We start from the raw sequence: 19,244 nt of genomic DNA, 5'->3' as shown, positions 1-19,244 counted from the left end.
AACAATTGTGGATTTATCTTGGATTCTTTAGAGATATGAGAACCTAAATGTGGTTAGGAGGAGTTCAGGGTGAAAGTTCTGCACTGAGCTAACAGGTTGTCTGTGTAGACTGCTGCTAGCAGTCCTTCCCACTATCTCAGCATTGACTCCTCTGTCCAGGATAGATGAGAATTCCAGTGGTCAGGTGATATGGCTTGCAAGGTGTAGTTCCTTCTAATATTAAATAATTACTAAATATGCCCTTGTCTTTGATTCTAAGCCACATTATTATGAATAATACAGCTTTGTAGTTTGGTGCTCACCTGGGTGGAGTCAGTATGAAGTCCCACTTAGCCATTCACTGCATCCTAAAAGTGTTGAGCCACCAAAGAGTTAATTTTCTTAGATCTATCAAAAATATTTTGCACTAGTTTAGTGCCTAAGATACTAGTTTTAGGCAAGTCTAGTATCAAAATACTAGACTAGTGATCCACAAAAGTGGGTTCTAACACACACAAACCCTCCATATAAGCCGCAGTGGCTTTTTTACAACACACCTGAGTGAGGTCTACCTTTCCAAAGATTCCTTACCCTATAGAAGATGCAAGGAGAGCCTTTGTGGTAATGATCAACACTTACGTGGTGTATACACTTATGTGGTGTATACTATGTGCCAGAACACCAAGGGATGTCTCATTTAATTTAAATTGAGGGCAAGGAAATTAAAGCAGAGAGATAAAGCAACTTGGCTAAGGTCATACACTAGAAGGGGGCAAAGTTGGGATTTGAAAATGTCATACTACTGAATCCAAGAAAGGGTTTCTACAAAGGGCATAGTCTATGGTAAATTTAAACATATAGCATTTATTTCACAAATATTCAGATCCTCTACATCAACTCTTGCTTTCAATTCCAGTGGAAAAGGGCATTTCAGAACCAGTGTTTTAATATCTATCTTGTTCTGGATATGCATAGAAAATGTCTGTTGAGAAAAGTGCCCTTTGTTGAACTTTGCAGGAAAGTCAGTTTGATAGGGTATTTATAAGGGCTACAGGTCAGGACATTCAATTCCTGGATTGTGAATTTGGAATTACTTTGAATGCTTGGGTGGGGATTAGTGAGAAGACAAGATTGGTTAGGCAGGCAAAGATAATTAAGCTTGATTTCAAGTGCAGGCTCCATAAAGCTTTGGTGACAGTACAAAAAGGCTGAGAAAGATAATTCAGCACATTGGAGCTGGCTTCTTTAATACTCAAAATAAGAAAATTTAGAAAGTATTGCATAAAATCTGCTAAATTGAGCATGTATCTGAATGGATGGAAAAATGTAGTATTTATATATTCACTCAATTTTCTCAAATAATTTGTTTTGTAAGGAGCCAGAGATTATAGTGTCATATCTTTGGTACTTGGGTAAATCAAACATAATATGAGAAACTGTATGTATTTAGCATCTTTCTATGCTCAAAGGCAGATAAGCTTTCATACCACTTTTCCATTTTGGGAAGATAAAACCTTTTAAAAATATGGAAATGTGGTAACAATACAAGAAGGAAATTGTTAAGTGACAATTGACTGATACAGATAGAAGTCACTTTGAGGAGAAAGTTCAGAGGAGGAGCACGATTCTAGTTTGGGATGGTCAATTATGCCTTCACAGAAGGATTGACGTGTGACCTGCACTTGGACTTAGAATTTTGATGAGTGGAAAGAGGGGAACATGTTTTTAGTGAAGAAAAAAGTATAAGTAGACCAAAGTCAGTTAGCAGAGTAGCAAAATATAAGGTTTAAGAAGAAGAGTGTTAGATGCTATGTGAAGATTGTGAACTTTTTGGCAAATAGAAATTTTTAAATGAGAATGGCAGGGGTCTGGGAAATCTGAGAGAAGCAGACATCTATTATGGTGCTATTCTTGGTATTTAGGATTGAGTTTGATGTGGGCTGTGATCTGGGGTGGAAGCCATGGGCATGAAACAGGATCCTAAGTAGCAGGCATGCCTGGGCTTAGTGGTAGGAGAAAGGTGGAGAAAGGTGTGTCAGAGTGCTCCAGTAGGCAAACAGGGAAATGAGAAAGCTGAGTTCCTTCCTGGGAGAAGGCAGCTTTGTTCTTTGATCTATGAGTCAGAAGTGAAGACGAGTTTTTTGGGGAAGAAACATCTGATTAGCAGGTGAAGATGCAAAGCTGGAACTCAGATGACATTAAAACACCAACCAAAGCCATATCCAAGGATGAGTGTTTTCAGGACTTGAATAAATAGTACTTTAACAATTATGAGACAGATCATGTCAATATCCACCTTTAAATGCCTGAATAGCTTCCTGGTACACTTCAAATAAATTCGAGCTTTATAATGACATTGGACTCTCAATTACCATTTTCCTGCTCCCTCTCTTACCCCAATCAGTCTTGATCTCTGTACTCCAGCAGTGATGAACCTTTTTCTTCTTTGAATGTAACACTCTTTCCCTCTCCTCAGGACATTTTCTGTTTTTTAATTATTTCTTTTCTTTATTATGTTTTGTTACTGGGGATTGAACCCAGGGGTACTACAACTCCAGCCATTTTGAAAATTTTTAATTTTCAATTTAAAAACAATTTTTAAATATATTTTTTTAAAATTTAAAATTTGTTTTAATTAGTTATACATGACAGTAGAATGAATTTATGCATTTTGATATATCATACATAGATGGGATAGAATTTCTAATTTTCTGAGTCTACATGTTGTAGACTCATATTGCTCATGTAGTCACATATATACATGAAGTAATGATGTCTGTTTCATTCTCTATCTTTCCTATTTCTGAATTACCTTCTAAAGTAACACTATTCTTCCCTAGTGCCCCGTGCCTTATTGTGAATTAGCATCTATATATTAGAGAAAAAATTCGGCCTTTGGTTTTGTGGGATTGGCTTATTTAATTTGGCATGATAGTCTCCAACTCCACCCATTTACTGGCAAATGCCATAATTTCACTCTTCTTTAAAGCTGAGTAATATTCCATTGAATATATATACCACATTTTCTTTATCCATTCATCTATTAAGGGAGACCTGGTTGGTTCCATTTTCTAGCTATTGTGAATTGAGCTGCCATAAACTTGATGTGGCTGCATTACTGTAGTATGCTGATCTTAAGTCCTTTGGGTATAAACTGAGGAGTGGGATAGCTGAGTCAAATGGTGTTCCATTCCCAGTTTTCTAAGGAATCTCCATACTTCTTTCCATAGTGGTTGCAACAATTTGCAGTTTCACCAGCAATGTATGAATGCACCTTTTTCACCACATCCTCACCAACATTTATTGTTGCCTGTATTCTTGATGATTGCCATTCTAACAGGAGTGAGATTAAATCTTAGAGTAGTTTTGGTTTACATTTTTCTAATTGCCAGAGATGTTGAGAACTTTTTCATATATTTGTTGATCAATTGTATTTCTTCTTCTGTGAACTGTCGATTCAGTTCCTTAGCCCATTTATTGATTGGGTTGTTTGGTTTTTTGTTGTTATTTTGAGTTCTTTTTATATCCTAGGGATTGATGCTTTAGCAGAGGTGCATGTGGTAAAGATTTTCTTCAAATCTGTAGGCTCTCCTCTCATGTTATTAATTATTTCCTTTGCTGAGAAGAAGCTTTTTTAATTTGAATCCATCTCATTTATTGATTCTTGATTTTACTTCTTGCTCTTTAGGAGTCTTATTAAGGAAGTCAGATCCTAAGCTGACGTGGTAAAGATTTGGACCTATTTTTTCTTCTATTAGGCACAGGGTCTCTGTTCTAGTGCCTAAGTTTTTGATCCACTTTGAGTTGATTTTTGTTCAGTGTGAGAGATAGATGTTTAGTTTCATTTTGCTACGTGTGATTTCCAGTTTTGCCAGAACCATTTGTTGACTAGGCTATCTTTTTTCCAGTGAATATTTTTGGCACCAATGTCTAGTATGAGATAACTTTATTTATGTGCTTTTGTCTCTGTGTCCCCTGTTCTTTACCATTGGTCTACAAGTCTATTTTGGTGCCAATACCATGCCATTTTTGTGATTGCATCTCTCTCTATATATACTACAGTATAGTTTAAGGTATGGTATTGTGATGCCTCCTGCTTTACTGTTCTTGCTAAGGATTGCTTTAGGTATTCTGGGTCTCTTATTTTTCCAAATAAGTTTCATGATTGCTTTTTCTGTTTCTATAAAGAATGTCATCGGGATTTTAATAGGAATTGCATTAAATCTGTATAATGCGTTTGTTAGTATGGCCATTTTGACAATATTAATTTGGCCTATCCAGGAGCATGGGAGATATTTCCATTTTCTGAGGTTTTCTTCAATTTTTTTCTTTTTTGTTCTGTAGTTTTCATTGTAGATGTTTTTCACCTCTTTTGTTAGGTTGATTCCCAGGTATATTTTTTTGAGGCTATTGTGAATGGAGTAGTTTTCCTAATTTTTCTTTTAGTGGATTCATCACTGATGTATAAGGATGCATTTGATTTATGGGTCTTGATTTTATATCCTGCTACTTAGCTGAGTTCATTTATTAGTTCTAGAAGTTTTCTGGTGGAATTTTTTGGATCTTATAGATATAGAATCATGTCATCAGCAAATAGTGATACTCTGAATTCTTCTTTACCTATTTGTATCACTTTGATTTCTTTCTTTTGTCTAATTGCTTTGGCTAGAGTTTCAAGGATAATGTTGAATAGAAGTGGTGAAAGAGGACATCCTTGTCTTGTTCCAGGTTCTAGAAGGAATGTTTTCAATTTTTCTCTATTTAGAATGATGCTGGCCTTGGGTTTAGCATATATAGCTTTTGCAATATTGAGACATGTTCCTACTATTCTTAGTTTTTCTAGTGTTTTGAACATGAAGGTGTGCTATATTTTGTCAAATGCCTTTTCTGCATATATTGAGATGATCATATGATTCTTGTTTTTAAGTCTATTAATATGGTGAATTAAGTCTTTTGATTTCAATATGTTGACCAACCCTGCATCCCTGGGATGAACCCCACTTGATCGTGGTGCACTATATTTTTAATATGTTTTTGTATGCAATTTGCTGGAACTTTATTTAGAATTTTTGCAACTAAGTTTATCAGGGATATTGGTCTAAAATTTTTCTTTCTTTGGTGTGTCTTTGTCGGTTTTGGTATCAGGGTGATATTAGCCTCATAGAATGAGTTTAGAAGGGTTCCCTCCCTTTTTATTTCATGAACACAAAGGGGTGCTGTATTTTGTAAAATGCTTTTTCTGTGTCTATTGAGATGATCATATGATTCTTTAAGTCTATTGATGTGATGAATTACATTTATTGATTTCCATATGTTGAACCAACTTGCATCCCTGGGATGAATCCCACTTGATCATGGTGCACAATTTTTTGATATGTTTTTGTTTTTGATTTGCCAGAATTTTATTGAGAATTTTTGCATCTATGTTCATTAGAGATATTGGTCTGAAGTTTTTTTTTCTTTGATGTGTCTTTGCCTGGTTTTGGGATCAGGGTGATACTGGCCTCATAGAATGAGTTTGGAAGTGCTGCCTCTTTTTCTATTTCCTGAAATAAATTGAAGAGTATTGGTATTAGTTCTTCTTTAAAGGTCTTGTAGAACTTGATTGTGTATCCATCTGGTCCTGGGCTTTTCTTGATTGGTAAGCTTTTGATGGCTTCTTCTATTTCCTCACTTGATATTGATCTGTTTAAATTGTGTATATCTTCCTGACTAAATCTGGACAAATTATATGACTAAAGAAATTTGTCGATGACTTCAATGTCTTCTATTTTATTGGAGTATAAGATTTCAAAATAATTTCTAATTATCCTCTGTATTTCTGTAGTGTCTGTTTCATCACGTATGCTGGTAATTTGAGTTTTCTCTCTTCTTCCCTTTGTTAGCGTGGCTAAGAGTCTGTCAATTTTATTTATTTTTTCAAAAAACTAACTTTTTGTTTTGTCAATTTTTTCAATTGTTTCTTTTGTTTCAATTTCATTGATTTCAACTCTAGTTCTAATTATTTCTTGCCTTCTACAGCTTTTGCTGTTGGTTTGCTCTTCTTTTTCTAGGGCTTTGAGATGTAGTGTGAGTCATTTATTTGTTGACTTTTTCTTCTTTTAAGGGATGAACTCCATGCAATGAATTTTCCTCTTAGTACTGCTTATATAGTGTCGCAGAGATTTTGATATGTTGTGTCTATGTTCTCATTTAACTCTAAGAATTTTTTAATCTCCTCTTTGATGTCTTCTATGACCCATTTTTCATTCAGTAGCATATTGTTTAGTCTCCAGGTGTTAGAGAAATTTTTAGATTTTATTGTCATTGATTTCCAATTTTATTCCATTATGATCTGATAAAATGCCTGGTAGTATCTCTACTTTCTTGTATTTGCTAAGAGTTGCTTTGTGGCATAGTATATGGTCTATTTTAGAGAAGGATCCATGTGCTATTGAGAAGAAAGTATATCCACTTAATGCAGGTTGAAATATTCTATATATGTCAGTTAAGTCTAAGTTATTGATTGTGTTATCTAGTTCTATAGTTTCCTTATTCATCTTTTCTTTGGAATATCTATCCATTGGTGAGAGGTGTGTTAAAGTCACCCAAGATTATTGCGTTGTGGTCAATTTGACTCTTGAACTTGAGAACAAGAGTTTGTTTGATGAACATAGCTGCACCATTGTTTGGGGCATATATATTTATGATTGTTATGTCTTGTTGGTGTATGGTTCTTTTGAGCAGTATGTAATGTCCATTTTTATCCCTTTTGATTAACCTTGGCTTGAAGTCTACTTTATTTGATATGACTATGGAAACCCCTGCTTGTTTCTACTGTCCATGTGAGTGGTGTGATTTTTCCCAACTTTTCACCTTCAGTCTGTGTATATCTTTTCCTATCAGATGAGTCTCCTGGAGGCAGCATATTTTTAGGTCTTATTTTAATCCAATCTGGTAGCCTATATCTTTTGATTGGTGAATTTAAGCCATTATATTTAGGGTTACTATTAAGACATGATTTGTATTTCCAGCCATATTTGTTTATTTTTGTTATTTTACTTGAGTTGGCTTTCCTCTTTGATTAGTTTTTCCTTTAGTGTACTACCTCCCTCTGCTGATTTTCATTGCTGTTTTTCATTTCCTCTTCATGAAATATTTTACCAAGGATGTTTTGTAGTGCTGGTTTTCTAGCTATAAATTCTTTTAACTTTTGTTTATCATAGAAGGATTTTATTTCATCTTCAAATCTGAAGCTTAATTTTGATGGACACAAGATTCTTGGTTGGCACCCATTATCTTTCAGAGCTTGATATATTTTGTTCCAGGATCTTCTAGCTTTCAGAGTCTGTGTTGAAAAATCTTCCATTATCCTCATTGGTTTTCCCTTATATGTAACCTGATTCCTTTCTCTCATTGCTTTTAAAATTCTCTCCTTATTCTGTATGTTGGACATTTTCATTACAATATGCCTTGGTGTGGGTCTATTGTGATTTTGTACTCGGCGTCCTGTAGGCTTCTTGAATTTGGATTTCCAATTTATTCTTCATGTTTGAAAAGTTTTGTGATATTATTTCATTGAATAGATTGTTCATTCCATTGGTTTGGATCTCTATGCCTTCCTCTATCCCAATACCTCTTAAATTTGGTCTTTTTATGCTATCCCATATTTCTTGAATGTTCTGCTTGTGGTTTCTTCTCATTTTCATTGTGTGTTTTATGTTCTTTTCAAGGTGATTTATTTGATCTTCATTGTCTGATGTCCTATCTTCTAAGTGGTCTACTCTGTTGGTGATGCTTTCATTTGAGTTTTTAATTTGGTTTACTATTTCTTTCATTTCAAGGATTTCTGTTTTTTTTTTTGAGCAATCTCCAGAGAGAGAGCTCTAATGCAGCTTTCTCTGGGTCATTTTTATTGCAAATTTTCTCATCATTATAGATTCAGATACGCCATTGATTATACAATTTAAAACTTTTGCCAAGACATGACATTTTCTTAACCATGATTAAGGGTACAAAAAATGTAACATTAATTTACATTTTTCCAGGATATGACCTTTAGTTATTTAATTATTAAAAGTACAGAATCATTAATAAAATGCATCAATAATTTACATGTTTCAGATTTTTCCAAGATTTACTATTTTCTTATTAACTAATGCCAAACTACGTAACCAGACTCTAAGTCTCCTAACCTATCATTAACCTTTAAATTTAAAGTATACCTTTACTTTATTTCTAATCTAAAATACCCATCTAAAAAAGCCCGCTTAAATCTTATACTTAAAATATCCTAAAGTTTATAAATCATTCTTAAAACATATCAGAAACCCATACAACTAATAACTTAAGAATTTCTAAACCCCAAAATCTAAATAGGATAATATTTCTAACATCGTTGTAAAAATATATCTTATAAAGCTAATTTAATTAATTCCTAAATTTATTCTCATAAAACTGGTTGAGCTGCTTTCTCAAAGAGTTTCTTTGTTTCTCAGTCAAGGTGCACTAGTTCTCATATCTTTATAATCTTCCTCAATAGAAAGTAAGTTCTAAACATCAGTCCACTTTCTGCCAATATTAACTATATTCATCATAAAACCCTATGTAAAGTAAAAAAGGGTTTATAAAAAGAGAAGATTATATCTTTATATGTTTTAACTTTCCTAAGTGTATAATATAACTTTCCTCAATCAAAAATGAGACTACATATGGTGGGCTTTGTAAAATAAGCATAATAATTAGGTTTTCAAAGAGGCCAGAAATATGAGCTTGGGTTCTAGTTGATATAATCAATGTGGTGCCTAAAATTCTCATGACCTTTCAGAGGATGATTGTTGTCCATTATCAGATTTGTTCTCAGTGTTCTGAGATAGAAGAACAGCCTTCTACTTTGTCCTTGATATGCTGAGGGGAAAAAGAACAGCCTTCAAGGCATGAACTACCTGTTATGTTCTAACCATCTGAAATTTAATTTGTTTGGCATTTAACATACTCATGCCTCCTGTCAGGAACATAAGCATGAAAATGAAAAGTCCCAATTATATAAAAAAGGGTCTCATGGTTTCAGTTTCCCACCAACCAGTGCGGCTTTGCCAGCATTCATCCTCACTGTGACCCTATCAAGACAGTGAGTGGGAGATCACCTTCACCATGCCTCAGTGATAGATGACCACCAGACTAAATCCCCAGTAGTATTTATAGATAGATAGATATATTCAAATATGTGAGCACTTTCTTCTCTTTGAATTGGACAAGAAATATTGATTTACCACATTTCACATTCAAAGAAATTTTCTATAGAAAACTTACTACATGGTAATGAGTGAAACCTTATTAACAGAAGACTTTGCCAATTGTTTTCATGAGTACAATTTCTCTGCACTATGGGTTCCTTCATGTAAGTGAAGCTGAGCAGATGTAACAAAGTCTTTACCACATTGTTTACAACCATAGAGCTTCTCTCCAATATGTGTTCTTCCATGTCTTTGAAGATTACTGGAACTAGCAAAGGCTTTGCCACGCCACTTACACTCATAGGGCTTCTCCCAAGTATGCATTCTTCTATGAATCTGAAGGTAACTGGACGTAGAAAAGGCTTTGCCACACTGCTCACACTCATAGGGCTTCTCTACAGTATGATTTTTTTCATGTGAGTGAAGGTAACAGGATGTAGCAAAGGCTCTGCCACACTGCTTACATTCATAGGGCTTCTCCTCAGTATGTGTTGTTCTATGTCTGTGAAGGCTACTGGATGTAGCAAAGGCTTTGCCACACTGCTTACATGCATAAGGCTTCTCTGCAGTATGAATTGTTTTATGTGAGTGAAGGCCAGAGAAATGAGTGAAGGCTTTTCCACACTTCTTACACTCATAGGGCTTCTCTCCAGTATGCGTTCTTCCATGAATTTGAAGGGAAGTGGATCTAGCAAAGGCTTTCCCACACTGCTTACAGTCATAGGGCTTCTCCCCAGTATGTGTTCTTTCATGTATTTGAAGGTCACTGGATCTATCAAAGGCTTTACCACACTGCTTACATTCATAGGGTTTCTCTCCAGTATGTGTTCTGTGATGTCTTCTAAGTAAACTGGGATAAGCAAAGTCTTTTCCACATATCTTGCATTTGAAACGTGCATTCCCTGTGCGTGTGATCCTGTGCCTTTGGAGACTTGTGTGTGAAATAAAGGTTTGAACACCTTGTTTACATTGATAGAGTTTCTCTCCAGAATGAAAAGGCTTTCCCACATATCTCACATTGAAAAGGTTTACCTCCACTGTATGTTCTCATGTGTCTTTGAACATCTGTGGGAGAAGATGAGGCTTCACCACATTGTTTATATTCATAGGGTTGCCACCCAGTATGAGTATCTTCATGCCTTTGAATGTCACTGGAAGAACTGGAAACTTTCCCATGTACTGTACTTTCATAGGGTCCATCTCCAGTTTGTATTAACATTTGTGTGTGAACACTTTTGAGAGAAAACAGGGATTGCCTGTGCTGTTTAAATTCACATGGCTTCTCTTCACATTCTCTCGTGCTTGTAGCATTTGTGTTCAGAGTGAGATGTGATGTGCCTATGAAGGAATAAAGTGCATATGAAGTCCTTGGCACACATATAACAACCACATGGATTTACTATATTAAAATTTTTCTTTGTCCAGTTAAGAAGTGGAATCTCATTGAAAGTTTCCCCACACTATCTTCTTGGCTGTTGAAGTTTACCACATGTCTTCTTCGAAGAATGACCAGCATATTATCAATGCTCAATTCATTCATGATTTTATATTTATTTATAGGTCCTAGGCTTACATTACTACCAGCATCAGGTAAAGGCTAGGTTTTCTGATGTGTTCAAATTGCCTTAGAATGATCTCAGAATTTCTGATCTCATCTTCACCGTTTTTTTCATACCATTTGTTTTCTATAAAAGCCAGGTTTCTGAGGACTTCAAGCATCACATCTCTGTAAAGGTTCCTCTGGGAAGGATCCAGCAATGCCCACTCCTCCTGGGTGAAGTTCACAGCCACATCCTCAAAGGTCACTGAGATCATTTTTATCTTCCTAGGGGACCCAGTGTTCTCTTGAGGAACCCCTGAGCACCAGAGATCTCCGGGACACGGGCTGCTCAGAATCACCTAGGCCTTTTGGGCAGAGCACATGGGGCCCAGAAAGAAGAGCGGAGTTGATGAGTTGTTTTTTGTATAACCTCTATCTCCTTGTTGAGGTGATCTTTTGCTTGTTGGATTTGTTTATGTAGTTCATTGTCAAAGTGATCTTTCACTGCTGTATTTGTTCTCTTGTGTCTTCTTTGAGATCCCAAAACATTTTAACCATGTATATCCTGAAATCTTTCTCTGTAATTTTTTCTGCTGTAGCTGCCAATGCTTCTAACGATGTGTGGTCTTGATTTGTTTGTGGTACTTTCTTCCCTTGTCTTTTCATGTTGCTCATGTGTCTTCCTTTCCAGCTCTGTGCATCTGGTATGTTATTGTTTTTACCCTATAGATTTGTAGTGCTCTTATAGGGTTTAAAGATCTCTTTTTTGTGGGGAAGGACAATGTTAACACATCCCAATATTAACAATACATGACCTATAAACAAATTGTTGTTATTAAGACATTTACAGTTTAGTCTCAATGTCCAGAAATGTTGGATTCAATTATTACTTAAAATGTAATCAGTAGTTTCATAAATAGCTTTGTAGCTTCTGGTGGTGGACAATGAACTTGGGGTGAGGCATAGGATGATATGTTTAGGGGAGAAGATGTGAGGGTATAGAATTAATATATCTTAGGAAATATAAAGGAGAAATCTAGTGAAGAGGGTTAGTAGCATGAGAATAGATAGGAGGTAATTTGGGGTAGACAGTAGAGTACATAAAACAAACACACATATAGTTTTAGAAAAACACAGGATGTTAAAATAGTATAATTTGGAGGGTAAAGAAAGAAGAAAGACAAAAAAAGGGAATGAAAGAAAGAAAAAAAAGAGAGAAGAAAAAGAAAAAAGAAGAAAAAGGAAAGAAAAGGCTTACACAATTCCTCTATATTATATTATTCAGGTCACTCAGTCCTCAAAGTCCTATTTAATGCAAAGTTCTTGGTTTTACATGTTGGGGATGTGAGGGACAGAGGATAGAAGGGTAGAAGAGAAAGAAGAAGGGGAAAAAAATTACTCTTAGAGATCCGTTTCTTTCTCTTCTCATCCAGTAGGTGTCTCTGCCCTCAGGGAATAGTGCCTCACAGGTCTTTTTTTGTGACCACTTGTCTGACTTGGGCCCTCAGTATGGTCTCCCTCTCTTGCCTGGAGATTTCTCAGATCCTGGTCTCTCTGTGATGCTCCAGACTTTAGTCTCTTCCCCTTTCTTACTTATCAGGTCCCAACTGTGGGACTGCTCTCTCCCACAGGCTCACACTAGGTGGGCGGTGCCCTGTTTGCACTGCACTCCTGCCCAACTGAGAGCTGATCTTGTGTTGGGTGGCCACTGTGCTGAGTTAACGCCATTGGGGAGGGGGAGGAATTAGAAATCAGGTACCTGCTCAAATGGTGATCTGATCTGATAGCAATGCCCACCACAAAATGGCGAGGAAGGTTTTCTAAGATGGAGTCGTCTGCTTCCAGCGTGTGGGGGGAGCTGGGCGATGGTAGCCGCAGAGTGACCTGCATGGGAGCGGTGCAGTCTGGAGTTCTGCAGAGGTGCTGGTGCTGGTAGGTGTTTCTGCTAAGCTGCTTGTGAGCCGTGCATGAGCTAGAACTGTGGGCTTTGGGTCTGGAGTCTGGAGACTCACTTGAGCCGAGAGGCTCTGATTTCTGCACAAGTGGTCATAGTACTGGTGATTTCTGCGAAAATCCACTGGCCCCTGGAGATCCGATCTGGGAACTGCCCCCACCTAATATGGCGAGAACATTGAGCCAAGATGGTGGCAGTGTGCTTTCAGCACGGGGGGGGGGGCTGGGGGGGCTGGGGAGGGGGGGCTGTGAGGTTGGGGGAGCTGGGCAATGGCGTTGTGCTGTGGGTAGGTAGCAGCTGAGTGACCTGCGTGGGAGCCAAGCGAAGTCTTGGTGATCTGCTGATGTGTTGATAGGTGATTCTGCTAAGGCGCTAGCTCTCTTTCGTAGACTGGAACTTTGGGCTTTGGATCCTGCTTGAATGCCAGCGTCCCACTGGAACCTCTTCTTGTATTTTAGTAACTTAAGTTTTCTCTCTTTTTCTCTTCATTAGCATGGCCAGGGGTTTATCTATTTTATTTAGTTTTTCAAAGAACCAACTTTTTTTTTGTCAAATTTTTCAATTGTTTCTTTTGTTTCAACTTCATTGATTTCAGCTTCAATTTTAATTATTTCTTGTCTTCTACTGCTTTTGGTGTTGATTTGTTCTTCTTTCTCTAGGATTTTGAGATGTAGTGTTAGGTCATTTACTTGTTGACTTTTTATTCTCTGTCTTTTTCCCCCTCTGGTTGTATATAAAATATATTCACACCAATTTGTGTCTTCATACTGTACTTTGGATAATGATGTCTACAACATTCCACCATAATTTCTAACCCCCTGCCTCCTCCCTTCCCCTCCCACCCTTCTGCCCAATCTAGAGTTCATCTATTCCTCCCATGCTCCCCCTCCCTACCCCACTTTGAGTCAGCCTCCTTATGTCAGAGAAAACATTTGGCACTTTTTTTTTGGCGCGGAGGGCAGATTAACTAACTTCACTTAGCATTATTGAATGCACCAATGCAATAAACTTTCCTCTTAGTACTGCCTTCATAGGGTCCTAGAGACTTGGTATATTGTATCAGTTTTCTCAATTACCTCTAAGAATTTTTAAAATTTCATCCTTGATTTCTTCTGCTATCCAGTTATCATTCAGTTGTATATTATTTAGCTCTATTTATTACAGTAGCTTCTATTTTTATTTTATTGTTGATTTCTAATTTCATCCCATTGTGGTCTGATAGAATGCAGGGTATTTTCTCTGTGTTTTTTTTTTTTTTTTTGTATTTACTAAGAGTTGCTTTGTGGCATAAGATATGGTCTATTTTAGAGAAGAAGCCAAGTGCTGCTGAGAAGAAAGTATATTTGCTCATTGATGGGTGAAAAAAATGTATATATAGTCTAATTATTGATTGTATTATTTAGCTTTATAGTTTCCTTATTTAGTTTTTGTTTGGAAGATCTGTCTAGTAGTGAGAGAGGTGTTAAAGTCACCCAGTACTATTGTATTGTGGTCTATTTGACTCTTGAAATTGAGAAGGGTTTGTTTGATGTACATAGGTACTCCATAGTTTGGGGCATAAATATTTATAATTGTCATGTCCTGCTTATATATACTTCCCTTAAGAAGTATGAAATGTCCTTCTTTGTTTCTTCTGATTAACTTTGGTTGGAAGTCTTCTTTATCTGAGATGAGAATGGAAACCCCTGCTTGTTTACACCATCCATATGGGTGATTAGTTTTTCCCATCCTTTCACCTTCAGACTGTGAATGTCTTTGCCCATGAGGTAAGTCTCTTGAAGACAGCATATTGTTAGGTCCTGATTTTTAATTCAATCTGACAGTCTATGTCTTTTTATTGATCAGTTTAGGCTTTTAACATTCAAGGTTATTACTGAGATATGATTTGTATTACCTGTCATTTTGATTTATTTCTGGTTTTTGATTTGTCATAGTTTCTCATTTGGTTGAATGTCCCTTTAGTGTAGATCCTTCCTTTGCTGGTTTTCACTTTTTTTCTACTTCATCCTCATGGAATTCAATCCTACACTACTCTGTAGTGTAGGATTTCTACTTGTGAATTCTTTTTTTTTTTTTTAAAGAGAGAGTGAGAATTTTTTTAATATTTATTTTTTAGTTTTTGGCGGACACAACATCTTTGTATGTGGTGCTGAGGATCGAACCCGGGCCACACGCATGCCAGGTGAGCGTGCTACCGCTTGAGCCATATCCCCAGCCCCATACTTGTGAATTCTTTTAATTTTTGTTTATCTTGGATTGTTTTAATTTCATCTTCAAATATGAAACTTAATTTTGCTGAATATAAAATTTTTGGTTGGCATCCGTTTTCTTTCAGTGCTTAAAATATATTACTCTAGGACCTTTTAGCTTTGTGGTCTGGGTTGAGAAATCAGTTGAGATCTGAATTAGTTTCCCCCTATATGTAATTTGATTTTTTTCTCTCACAACCTTTAAGATTTTATCTTTATTCTCTGTGTTAGTAATTCTCATTATAATGTGTCTTTGTGTGGGTCTGCTGTAATTCTGTACATTTGGAGTTCTGTAAGCCTCTTGTATTTGATTTTCCATTCAATTCTTTAGGTTTGAGAAATTTTCTGCTATTATGTTATTGAAAAAGATTGTGCATTCCTTTAGTTTGTATCTCTGCTCCTTCATCTATTCGTTTAACACCAAAGTTTGGTCTTTTCATGTTATTCCACAATTCTTGGATGTTCTGTTCATGGTTTCTTACCATCTTCTCCACATGTTCAACTCTATTTTCAAGATTATATATTTTGTCTTTATTGTCAGAGGTTCTGTCTTCCAAGTGGTCTAGTCTCTCTTCCAAGACAGGATCTCACTAAATTTCTGAGGCTGGCCTTGAACTTGTGATCCTCTTGCCTCCTGAGTCACTGGGATTACAGGCGTGCGCTCTGTCCATGCTTGTTTCTGTTTTTTATTACCTGTTCCATTCTTCCTCTAGCTCTTTCTTCAGTTTTAGCATGCAGAGCCTGATTGTCTTGGACGCTTGCTGCAGTCTGGCTGGACACAAATCACAAGCCACTCAAGCAGGAACAAACTTTATTTCTGAACTCTACCAGCACACTCCACACACGCTCCCCGGGAACTCTCCCGAACACCACACGGCTCCTCCCGGAACCACCAACCAGAAATCCCTCCTCCGGCACTTCCCCAACCAATGGGAACTCTCCGGGAATCCCCGCGAGAACTCCAAAGTAGCACGAGAACTCCAAAGTAGCAGGCCGAGGCAGACAGCAGGGGTCTAATATACACAGCTTAACATAATCATTATCATCTCAATGGCTTGCTGGCGTCACCTCTCAACCACTCCGTTCTGGCAAAAATGTCATGCATCATTCAGACTCGGCTATGGCTCTCAGCAGACACTTTGCTAAGGTATCCTACTCCTTCCTCAGCTTCTTCCCTCCCCCTGCTGCTACAGCTACTCTCTGTATATCAACTTATTTATTTCTTTCATTGACCTTAACAATCTGAAATTATAATAGAGCTGCAGAACTATGAAAGTTATTAGATGGGAAGACTGAAAATTCCTATACTCTAGTAGGGGAGACATACATATATATTTAAACCAGTAATATGGAATAAAATATAGAAAATTATTAAATCAAAATAAAGTAGGAGGAAAGTAGTCAGGATTATGATAGGTACATTAAAAGGTTTCCTTATAACCTGTGTGGTGTTCACTTTAAAATAACACAGTAAGTCAAATATTTGATAAATGTGATTTTTTGGATCTGTGTATAATTATACAATAAAATATTATAAAAGTGCTTGAAAAAAATACAATGCTATAGCAACTGGAAGGAAGAAGGAGCTTCCAAGTCTGGTTATCAGAAAGGCAACCTGTGAGGTATACTCAACTTTATAGGATTATTAGGAGGTGAGATATGAGAGGGCTTGGTAGGGAGAAAGGAATAAATAAAATTCCAGAGTGGGAAAACCTAGAGTGTCTTTAGAGAATGACACAGGTCCAAATGTGGTTAATTGCAATTGCCTTTGATGGAGGGGTGGAAATAAAGATAGATTGGGACCTTGGGAACATTTGTGACAACTTGAGGTAGGATCTGTACATTCTTGACTCAGGTAGTCATCTTGGAAATACTTTTGGAATAAATGCATTCTGTATATAGTTAGCTTAGTGCTTGGGTTGATATGAATTTCTCTCTTGATCAAAAAGACTTGTCATATTTTTCAGTGCATCATTGATGCATAAACAAGTACCTGAAGAAGAATGAAAGGAAGATATTTAAAATAATCAGTAGCTGTTTATGCAAAGGGCAGTAAAGAACAGAAGGGGCTCTAAGGCAGAATTATTGGCACATGGTAACTCCATTAATGAAACTTTTTCTTAAGTTTTAAAATGTCTGTGTTACATTATAAACTAGGGAGTGGAATAACTTAGAAACGAGGAAGAAAATCAGTGAATATTGAAGTTGGAAACATCTGGGCAAATAGCAAAAAAAGAGACCAGTTTTGGTTAAAAGTTGGAAGGAATAAGTTGGAAATAAAAAATTAATAGTGCAGTGGGAATTAGTGAGTGGTTGAGCAAGAACGTCAGAAACTCCTGTGTGAATGTGCTTTTGAGGTAGAGTTGAGGCTTTCAATCTTGGTCATTCATTGACAGTGACCTGGGCCAGACACCTACCTTACCAAACCTCATTCCTATTCAGGTCAAACATTGTTGATTTAAGTGAGATATTGCACATACATATCTATCAGTGTGTCTGGTACCCAAGTAGTTCTCAGTAAATAATGGTAACTTTCCACTTTCCCTCAACTTTCATTTAGCATAACTACTGTGCTTCCACACCAAAGATGAGTTAGTAAGATGCAGTAAATTTTGCTTCACAAAGTCAGAATTGGCTTGCTATTTATCCAGCCTGGTGCCTGGATGTCTTTTCATATTTGATCTAAGTAAAGACCAAATTCCATCTGGAGTTTATAAAACATCTTTTACTTGTCATTTTCAAACAGATTTTTCTGCATGTGTCTTCTAGATGGTTTGAAAGCTGTAAGGAGAAAGAAAATGGTGTGAAAAATTTCCAAGGTAACTAGATTTCCTTATTGCACCAAATAATTTTTTATTACTAAAATCACCAAAATTTATTATCACAATTGCCAATTAGACTTTCCATAAGAGAGGAATAGTAAAGTTTTTTATTTAACATATTCAATTATCTTACTAATTCTAACAGAGTAAACCCTAAGTTATTAGTTTGTCAATTACGTCCTCCATCTCTGAGTCTAGGCTTTTCTGTCTTATATATATTTGTAAACTCTGTTTCATATTATCCTTCAAGCCTCTCATTATCTATCTCTTAAGTAGTGAGGCTACTGATTTAAAACTTGATCTCTGTGATTTGAAATTTGTTCTTTTTCCATAACAGAATGCTTTCTTTCTTTTTTGCTTTACGTCAGTTGCAACTGTTTTGATATATACTCTGTACATTCTGGTCTCTATGCTTTTGCTCACAGTATTCCCTCTGCCTGGAGTACCTTTTTGCTCATATATCTTTCTGATTATCTTATTTTTTGTGACCTGGCTCACATGACACCTTCTCATTTATGGTTTTCCTGATGCTTCTAGTTGCAATTGTAGTTCCTCCCCTGTACTCCCAAAGCAGTATGAACTTTTATTATAGCCCAGTATCTTTGTTTTATTAGAGTTAATTATTATGACAGAGATAGTGGTTCGTTCCCTTAACATACCTTTTCTCTCTTCTCTTTGATAAGTGTAGAATTTTCAGTTTTTCATTACACATAAGCAGCATTCTCAGCCTCTCCTGTGGGAAGAAATGCCACAGGATTACATTCTGGCCATTGGGATGCAAGTGGAAATGTCATGTATTAAGGGTACTTAATGGGAGGGTGATTATTCCTTTTCATTCCTGCCTGCTCTAAAAGATGCTTTTCATCTCTGGAACTCAGGCAGCCAAACTGGGCAATGGATTGCAGCTGTATGCAAGAAAAGGGGGAGGAATTAAGAAGGAAGCTCAGACCCCCAACAACTTTAGAATTAATGTACCAATCCTGTCCTACTACAAGTCTTCTTTGGATTTATTTTACATGTGGGACAGACTTCTACTTGTTCAAGCTATTGTTTTGGTGCCTATTATTTGAGCTGAATGTAATTCTATTGATGTTATTATTATCATTCCCATATAGGCTCTCTTCTGCACCCAACCTGACCTCTTTCTCCTCTTACCTGGCTGAACTGCATTTTACATTTGTGTTAGAGGGTTAGGTTCTCTTTCATTTTCAACAAATACATTACCATATGTCAGGCACTGTGTTAGGCAGAAACAATTCAGACATAGTTCATGTCTTAATAGAAGCACAAAATCTAAAGAAGCAGATAGATTGTGATTAATCAATGATAACTGTGGTTCTCAATATTTATTCCATATTATTTTCACCTGGGAGATTTTTCAAGACTACTGAGCTGTGTATCCACTAAATCCTAACAATTAAACAGAGAACTCAGGAGATGGGGACTGAGTATCCATGTTTTAAGAGATTCCCAGGTGATTTTAAC

General features: G+C 36.5%; 1 protein-coding gene across 1 annotated transcript; it reads right to left on the bottom strand.

The window, feature by feature from the left end:
• Nucleotides 1-9,320: 9,320 nt before the first annotated feature.
• Nucleotides 9,321-11,012, bottom strand: LOC114094622 (zinc finger protein 431-like). Its single transcript, XM_071601981.1, has 2 exons — nucleotides 10,819-11,012; nucleotides 9,321-10,044 (listed from the first exon to the last, which is right to left on the bottom strand). The coding sequence occupies exons 1-2, from the start codon at nucleotides 11,007-11,009 to the stop codon at nucleotides 9,321-9,323; spliced, it is 915 nt and encodes a 304-aa protein (XP_071458082.1). The 5' UTR covers nucleotides 11,010-11,012.
• Between the last annotated feature and the right edge of the window lie 8,232 nt (nucleotides 11,013-19,244).

This window comes from Marmota flaviventris, chromosome 14 (genome assembly GCF_047511675.1).
Source record: "Marmota flaviventris isolate mMarFla1 chromosome 14, mMarFla1.hap1, whole genome shotgun sequence".
Lineage (NCBI taxonomy): Eukaryota > Metazoa > Chordata > Mammalia > Rodentia > Sciuridae > Marmota > Marmota flaviventris.
This window is presented reverse-complemented; position numbering and strand designations above follow the sequence as displayed.

Bases quoted from the DNA above. Each gene is read 5' to 3' on its own strand.
- LOC114094622 (XM_071601981.1), bottom strand. From the start codon at position 11,009: ATGATCTCAGTGACCTTTGAGGATGTGGCTGTGAACTTCACCCAGGAG. The intron at 10,045-10,818 runs GCAATTTGAACA...TGCTTATCCCAG, and splicing joins AATTCTGAGATCATTCTAAG to TTTACTTAGAAGACATCACA.